This window comes from Crotalus tigris, unplaced genomic scaffold (assembly GCF_016545835.1).
Source record: "Crotalus tigris isolate CLP2741 ecotype Arizona unplaced genomic scaffold, ASM1654583v1 scf7180000023902.72407, whole genome shotgun sequence".
NCBI lineage: Eukaryota > Metazoa > Chordata > Lepidosauria > Squamata > Viperidae > Crotalus > Crotalus tigris.
The window spans coordinates 50,469-58,732 of record NW_024100259.1 but is presented as its reverse complement, the minus strand read 5'-3'; the positions used below and the strand labels follow the sequence as shown (position 1 = coordinate 58,732).

Here is an 8,264-nt window from a genome sequence, read left to right as displayed (position 1 = left end):
GCAACTGTTCTTCATATGTTTTAACCTCCAGTCCCCTAATCATCTTTGTTGCTCTTCTCTGCACTCTTTCTAGAATCTCAAAATCTTTTTTGTACCATGGCAACCAAAACTGGATGCAGTATTCCAAGTGTCGTCTTACCAAGGCATTGTAAACCCTTATTAACACTTCACATGATCTTGATTCTATCCCTCTATTAAGGCAGCCTAGAATTGTGTTGGCTTTGTTGGCGGCTGCAGCACACTGCTTGCTCATATTTAAATGATTGTCAACTAGGACAATCCCTCTCACAGTTAGTACTATTGAGCCAAGTACCACTAAATGTTAGCTTTCAAGCGCCACTAAACCATTTGCAGGATTTGGTGGAAAGACTAACACGGCCATCCCCGTGTTAAGCATTTGGGGAGACTCTTCTGGAAGCTTCCCGTCAGTGTGCACCCTTTGATGCAAAGTCAGGTTTGTGCTCTGGGTGAAGCTTTTCCCACACTCGGAGCAGGTGTAGGGCTTCTCCCCAGTGTGGGTTCTCTTATGTCTAATAAGGCTGGACTGAACCCGAAAGCTCTTCCCACAGTCCGTGCAGCCGTACGGCTTCTCCTCCATGTGCATTCGCTGATGCGCATTGAGGCAGCCCCTGTGACTGAAGCTCTTCCCGCACTCGTAGCATTTGTAGGGCCTCTCCCCCGTGTGAACCCTTTGGTGCTGAATGAGACTCGGTTTGTCGGAAAAAGTCTTGTTGCAATCGGCGCACTGATGCGGCTTCTCTCCTTTGTGGATCTTCTGATGCCTCACAAAGTTGGTGCTCTTGTTGAAACTTTTCCCGCACTCCAAGCACTGGTACGGCTTCTCCCCATGTGGATAATTTGATGGCAGGCAAGGTGGGCGCTCTGAACGAAGCTCTTCCCACACTCTAAACATGTATATGGCTTTTCTCCAGTGTGGATGATCTCGTGGGACGTCAGATGGGCGCTGCGACTGAAGGACTTCCCGCATTCCAAGCATTTATACAACTTCTCCACTTTAGGGATTCTTGGCGGTGTCAGCAGGTTGGATGGACCATGAAAGCTTTTGCTGAAATCGGAGGGTTGATGTTGTCCATCAGCATGGACAGCCTGATACGATGGAGGAATTAAAGAAACTAGAAACTTCTCTCGGTTTTCCAGAAATGTATATGAACTCTCTCCTTCAGAAAGCATTTCCCTGTCTCTGGAGTTCTTCCCCAAAATACCTTTCTGGGATTCAATCTCTGCAGATATTTCCCAGTGATCACTGAGACATCCATTTCTTTCCTCTCCTTCCTTTTTTTTTTTTGCTGCAGTGAGATTTGATGGAACTCTCCAATGGAACGAGGAAGGGGTTTATCGATCCATTCTTCTTGTTGGCTTCCTTCTTGGTGTGAGGGTTGAATTCGGTTCCAGACTTTCTCTTCAAAGAGTTCCTGCTCAATTTCTTCAGAGAAATTCCCACATAGTTTCCCCTCTGATTCACTTTTCCATTCAGATCCTGTTGGAATAAAGATTGGGAGATGGTTAGAGCTCACACCAAACTATTTAGAAGTAGACTCTCTGGGAATATTTGGGGTTCCCCATTAAATAACAATAATGAGGAAAAAAAGTTCTGGATAATGGATGTCCATGGAGGTTTTCAGTCATCCAGGTCATGGTTGCCCCAAAGGTGCTTTTTCAAGAGGCAACTGGACTTTGTTGTGAACTATATAAATAACCAAGTCCATAATGCGCTTTAACTCCCCTTTAACATAGGTATAAACAAATTAAAAATAAACATAATAATATAAACAAGTCGATATCCTAATTATTAAACAATACAATATCCAAATTATTAAACTATACTAATACTAAAGATAATAATAAAACTAATAAAAATTCTACTATAATAAACTATTAATAGTAATAATACTCTAAAATTTACTCATAAACTAAAATATGCTATGTTTTTTGCTATTTCAGTTAGTTAGTAGTGGAAATATAAATTTCCAAGCCGGGAGTATTCTGAACCATATAGCTCTATGTAACCTCGTATAGCTCTATGTAACCCTGACTAGAGAGCATGTATCAGTATGTCAGTGGAAGGAGTTTCTAAAGGGCATTGGGAGACTTCCTGGACACAAGCCAGATTGGAATGTCTTTGTCTGAAAGAAGCATGGGCTATCAGATGTCACCCAATGAGCCTGCGCCGTTATAAAGATGGTATGGAAGAGAGCATCATCCTTTTACCTGTAGGAATGGACAAAAGATGTAATTTCCAGAAGTAACAACACAGCATGAATGCAAGTAATCTTTGTAATCTTTCTGATCGAAATATATTTCTTTTTGTTATGAAACCATTTCTACTGAGTTATCTATCTGACTTGATTTAAAGAAGGCGTTTTTAACTCACAGTCTGAATAGAGTATGTAGTGGGAGGGGGGTGAGCTGAAGCTGCAGCAGCACCAGAGAGGCCCGGGGAGAATCAGCTGGAGCTGCAGTGTTGCTGGGGCTCTGCTGAAGCCCTGGGATCGGCCCGTGTGGCTCCAGCTGATTGGGGCTTCCAACAGCCTCGGGGTGGCTGGCAGCTGCACGCAGTCTTCAGGGGAAGAGTCAGCTGGAGCTGTGAGGCTGCCGTGGCTTGGCAGGACCCCAGAATCAGCACATGCAGCTCCAGTCAATGAGTGCTGTGTGAAAAAGCCAGCCAGGCAGTGAGTGAACGCATGGGGGAGAGGAGAATATAAAAAGGAGGGGTTTGGGTAGAAAGGAGGAGTGAGAGAGCAGAGAAGGCAATAGGGAGGAGAGATGTCGGTGGGACAAGCCTGAAGGAGAGAAGGGGATGGCATAAGTGAGGCTTCTGTGGAGGAAGCCTGAGGGAGAGAAGGAGTCAGCAACTGGCCCTTTGAGGGCAACCATAATGCTGATGAGGCCCTCAATGAAATTGAGTTTGACACCCTTGCTCTACATGAAACCTTTGGGAGTGGCCCTTTCCCCCCACCATGGGGCAAAGTCTCCTCCTCCTGGTGCCATCCTGTTGTCCCTCTTAAAAACAACTTTAGGGAATTCCAGGAGAGAAAGGCTGCTTGGCTTAAAGGAAACTCTTCTGCAAAGTCAAGTGCAGGTAGTCCTCAAGCTACAACAGTTCATTCAGTGACTGTTTGAAGTTATAACGTCATCCCCGCAGTCATGTGATCAAAATTTGGATGCTGCTGATGATAATGATAATGTTGGAAGGGACCTTGGAGGTCTTCTAGTCCAACTCTCTGCTCAGGCAGCAAACCTATATATGGGGTCCCCAACCCCCGGTCTGTGGACCGGTACCAGGCTGCAGCATGCCAGCAACTGGGCCACACAAACAAGCAACGGCCCATCCATGGGATGCAGGCAGCACACAAAACCACACACCCTCCAGTCCATGGAAAAACCTCTCTCCATGGAACCAGTCCCTGGTGCCCAAAAGATTGGGGACCTTTGCCTTATACCATTTCAGATAAATGGCTGTCCAGTCTCTTCTTAAAAACTTCCAGTGTTGGAGCATTCACAGCTTCTGGAGGCAGGTTGTTCCACTGATTAATTGTTCTAACTGTCAGGAAGTTTCTCCTTAGTTCCAGGTTGCTTCTCTCCTTGATTAGTTTCCATCCATGGTTTCTTGTCCAGCCTTCTGGTGCTTTGGAGAATAGACTGACTTCCTCTTCTCTCTGGAAACCCCTGAAATATTGGAACACTGCTATCATGTGACACCTAGTCCTTCTCTTCATTAAACTAGACAAGATATTTCTTTGGATGGTTCATATTTATGACAGTTGCAGTGTGCCGGAATCATGTGATTACCTCTTGTGAACTTCTGACAAGCAAAGTCAATGAGGAAACTAGATTCACAACGGTGTTACTAACTTAACAACTGCAGTGATTCATTTAACAAACACAGCAAGAGAGGTTGTAAAATGGGGCAAAATTCACTTAACAACTGTCTAACTGAGCAACAGAAATTTTGGGCTCAATTGCATTTGTAAGTCGAGGACTACCTGGGTTTTCACAGACCCATTCTGGCTTGTCCGATGAGGCAGTTGCTGTTTTGCCTAATTCAGGTTGAGGACGAATCTGGGGCTTGGTTCATCTTTCCTCTCCACATTTTCCTCTTCTTTTTTAAGATATTTAATTTAATAGCAGGAGCAGTGAAGGGTTGGACAATGAATCAGAACACACAGTTATAGCTGATTGGTTGAAGAGGGCTGGCTACTGTATGAGGCAATCTAAGCTTTGATTGGTTACCTTGAGTGAAAAGGGGGAGGTTCTTTGTTTCCCGCCTTTTTTCCTCTGAGTGCCCTCTATAATTTACCTCATAATACGTTGATTTACCTGATATGCTGCTGTTTGCCTGATTATCTTATTTACTATTAATATGTTTATTAATATAAAACTATGTGTTTTGTGTCAGCATCTCTGCCTCCATTTGGACACCAGCTGTCCAATTCCCTAACATTTTTCCCTGCAGTCCCTGATCGCAGAAGAGCTGAGGAGAGGGACACACACACACACACACACACACACACACACACTGTTTCATGAGGGGCTGGCAGTCTTCGGCCCACCGAACGGACTTGCTAGTTCGTGCCCTTCCAACACACACACAGACACGGACCAACACGCCCCATTCTGTCAACATAGCCATGCCTTTACAACACCTCTGCGCCATCTTCCCCTTTTCTCTCCTTGCCCTTTGCAGTGGGCAAAAATGAATCTGAAATGAAATAGAAATGAAACAGACTGGGATTTGTTTCTTGAGTCTTTACTGAAGCTCAAAAGGTTTACATGAAGTCAGTTGTCACTATTCTAGAAGCTCAGCAACCGGGGACCACCTGCAGCTAAAGCAAAGGTGGAGCAAGGAAAGCGGATACAGGAAGAGTTGAGATGGAAGCGTCAACAAGGAGAGGTCCCTTAAGATCTTACTGCATTAGTCTTGTTGGAGAGAAATGCCTCTTCAGAGACAGAGGAAAGGAAGGCACGGTTCAAGGCAAGGTCCTGTTAGGAAACAGAACCTATGCCAACGGGTGAGGGGGGCTAGCACAATAGGCCTCCAGAGCTTTTGGGGGCTGATTCCCTTTTTTCGTTCATTTTTTGGTCTGCCTGTGGGAATAATGGTTCCTGAAAGAGCTGCACTGGGTTTTCCATGACAAATGAAGGCACATATACATCTCCCAGGATAACGTTGCAAGATCCAATCTGGGTCGGTCACCAGGACCAGAGGTTTACTGTTCTGAGCATTCAGACCCGTGCCGGAGCCCATCCTCAGGAAACCTCTCTTTACTGGAATACAGGTAGTCCTTGACTTGCAACACTTCGTTTAGTGACTGTTCAAAGTTACAGCGGCACTGAAAAAAGTGATTATAACCGTTTTTCACACTTAAGACCGCTGCAGTATCCCCAGAGTCATATGATCAAAATTCCGACACTTGGCGACTGACTCATATTTATGATGGTTGCAGTGTCCTGGGGTCATGTAATTACTTTTTGCTGCCTTCTGTCAATGGGGAAGTCAGATTCACTTAACAACCGTGTTACTAACTTAACAACTATAGTGATTCACTTAACAACTCTGACAAGAAAGACCGTAAAATGAGGCAAATTCACTTAGCAACAGAAATTTTGGGCTCAATTGTTATCGTTAGTCGAGGACTACCTATATGCACTTTGGGCCATTCTGTGAGTCGCAATTATGTGATGCCTTCCTATTGGTTCATTGGGGTGTTGATGGCTGGTGATGGGCTGTTGTTTCCTTGTGCTGTCATGTTCAACATTCTCCACAAGTTTGATATTCCAAAGACCACTGTCCTGACTATAGGGAGGAGGAGAGCGCAAAAGTTAGACGTCTGGCCACTCTCCCAATGGTTCCTCGGTGCCACTTAGACTGTCATATGGGAAATTCTCTTTTTTGGGTAAGAGGGAAAACCACCGTTTCCTGCACAGCCTGACACCAGGCTACCTGAGTGGTGGGCTATGAACGAGCTGGAGAGGGCAAGGATGTGTCTCTTCAAAGGGTTGGTGGACCATCTTCAGGTCAGTTAAGCAGGACAGATGAATGAAATTATAGGGTATAACCTCTTCAGATCCAGATCTGTAAGGCAAGGGCTAGATGAACAAGGAAGAGGAACGAGGCTGTTTGATTTCTAGAATCGTTCTAGGAATTGGATTACACTATTCATACTCTTCCTCGTACTTGGAAACTGGATTGACCCCATATCTATCAGCGAGGTGATCCCATGGAATCCGTCCTTGAGGTGAAGCCAGGTGACAGGGACACCATTGTCTTCCAGCCTCTTCTTATAGAGCAAGCCATCATCTCGGAAAATGTCATATTCGCAGGTTAAGAGGAAAGTCTCTGGAAACTGCTGGATGACGGCATCTTCCGCCAGGAGTGGGGAAAATATGGGGTCGAAAACTGTTTTGTATTTTTGGAAAAGATCTTCTGAAAACGGACCAGGTACAAACGGCACGTAACCCCGGCCTTTAAATTCCTCCGGAATATGTTCCGCACTGATCCATTTCTGATACTTTGCCATGAGTTCCTGCGGGACATGAGCATTGGCCATAATTTCATTGACCCCGGCATCAGTTCCCGACAGATAAACTGTGGCAAGACGAACAGCCTCTTTCTTGACTAAGAGGGGAATAAACTGGTTTTGCTGGTAAGAAGGTAAATTTAAATCCAGGCCTTGTAGGAAAGGATAGATTAGTATGTGGGCCCGGGGCTGTGGCAGGTCCTTTGTCATCAGAAGTTGCTGAGCAGTGCTGGCAACAAGTGTGCCTCCGCTGCTGTCGCCAGCCAGCACGATCCGTTTCGGGTCCACCCCGTAGTCCTGCGCATTCTTCAGAAAATGTGATAGGGCAGTGTAGCAGCTGAGTTGTTGAGCTGGATAGGGGTGCTCTGGCGCCAAGGGGTATCTGAAGCAACATTCAGTCAAAATACAATCTTTCAAATGCACTGGCATTCCTATTATGAAGATGAATATATTATAGCTGCCCCACCCCAAAAAGACTGGGCAGCATGCAACAACCAATAGAAGCAGTCCTCGACTTACAACAGTTCATTTAATAACTGTTGAAAATTACAACATCACTGAAAAAAGTGACTTAGGACCGTTTTTCACATGACCGTTGCAGCATCCCTGTGGTCACATGATCAAAATTAGGGCGCCTGGCAACTGATAGTTATGACAGCTGCAGTGTCTCAGGCTCATGTGATCCCATTTTGTGACCTTCTGACAAGCAAAGTCAGTGGGATTCAGTTAACAACTGTGGCATTTTATGTTAAGACATAAAATGGGGCACTTAACAACTGTCTCACAAAACAACAGAAAGTTTGGGCTCAGTTGTGATTGTAAGTCAAAGACTAGCTGTAATTCTGTAAACTACTCTGAAGTAACCCGCGGCATCCTTGTTGGTTCCTTATTGCTGTCAGTATTTCAGCACAGGGCTTTTCAGCTGGTGAAACGCGTACCACCTGTGGCAGGTGGTACGGGACCATCCTAGAAGTGGTAGTGGGGGGAGGGGAATGAGCTGAACTGGCGGCAGCACCGCACAAGCCTGAACGAGAGACGGCTGGAGCTGCAGGGCTGTCAGGGCTCAGCAGAAGCGCCAAGATCAGCCCTGGATTTCAGCTCTTTCCTTTGCGGGGAGGGGGCCAGGAGGAGGGAGGAGGCTTCCATGTTCCTCAAATCTGGGGCAAAGCAAAGCAACAGGAACCAGAAATTGTCAATCACCTGGCTGACAGTGGCTGCACTGCGCTGGAAGCGCAAGGCAGAGGTGCCCTGAAAACGGACCAGAGAGAAAGCAGAGCAGAAGGGAAATGTGAAAAAAAAAACCAAAACCCACCTCCAGACAGCCTTTTCCCCTCCTTTCTGAACACCCTGATGGTCCCCTGGGATGGGCGAGGGAGGCAGCAAGAGGAGAGGGGCGCCGCCTGCTACGGGGCTTCGATCTGTACTTCATCTTGGATAAGTAAGTGGCCGGGTGTCGCGGTGTCTGTGCAGGATGAGGCTGGGCTGCACGGGACGCTTTGTTCTGGGTAGGGTTGCAGCAGCCCTGGCAGTTTTTCAAAACTCCGCAGCAGTTTTGGAGAAAAAACGCCTGGCGGATGTCGCGTTCCTCTTTCCTCTGGAGAAGGTTGAAGGAAAAAGTTTGGCTCCTTCACTGGTTTCTCTTTTTTTTGGGGGGGAGTTTATTTATTTATTTATTTATTTTTAATATTTATATGCCGCCCAATCCCGAAGGACTCAGGGCAGAGT

At 46.0% G+C, this 8,264-nt stretch overlaps 2 protein-coding genes across 2 annotated transcripts in view; both read right to left on the bottom strand.

The window, feature by feature from the left end:
* Positions 1-235: 235 nt before the first annotated feature.
* LOC120298461 (zinc finger protein 160-like) overlaps positions 236-8,264 on the bottom strand; it is a 40,305-nt gene continuing 32,276 nt past the window's right edge. The window contains exons 7-9 of the mRNA XM_039322235.1: positions 5,805-5,843; positions 889-1,013; positions 236-820 (exon numbers count right to left, since the gene is read on the bottom strand). Coding sequence (XP_039178169.1) covers positions 323-820; positions 889-1,013; positions 5,805-5,843 — 662 coding nt within the window. The 3' untranslated portion in view covers positions 236-322. The remainder of the gene's footprint in view (positions 821-888; positions 1,014-5,804; positions 5,844-8,264) is intronic.
* Positions 5,594-7,119, bottom strand: LOC120298459 (arylacetamide deacetylase-like 3). The gene has a single exon (XM_039322234.1). It carries the CDS (start codon positions 6,966-6,968, stop codon positions 6,147-6,149), a length of 822 nt encoding a protein of 273 aa, XP_039178168.1. The 5' UTR covers positions 6,969-7,119; the 3' UTR covers positions 5,594-6,146.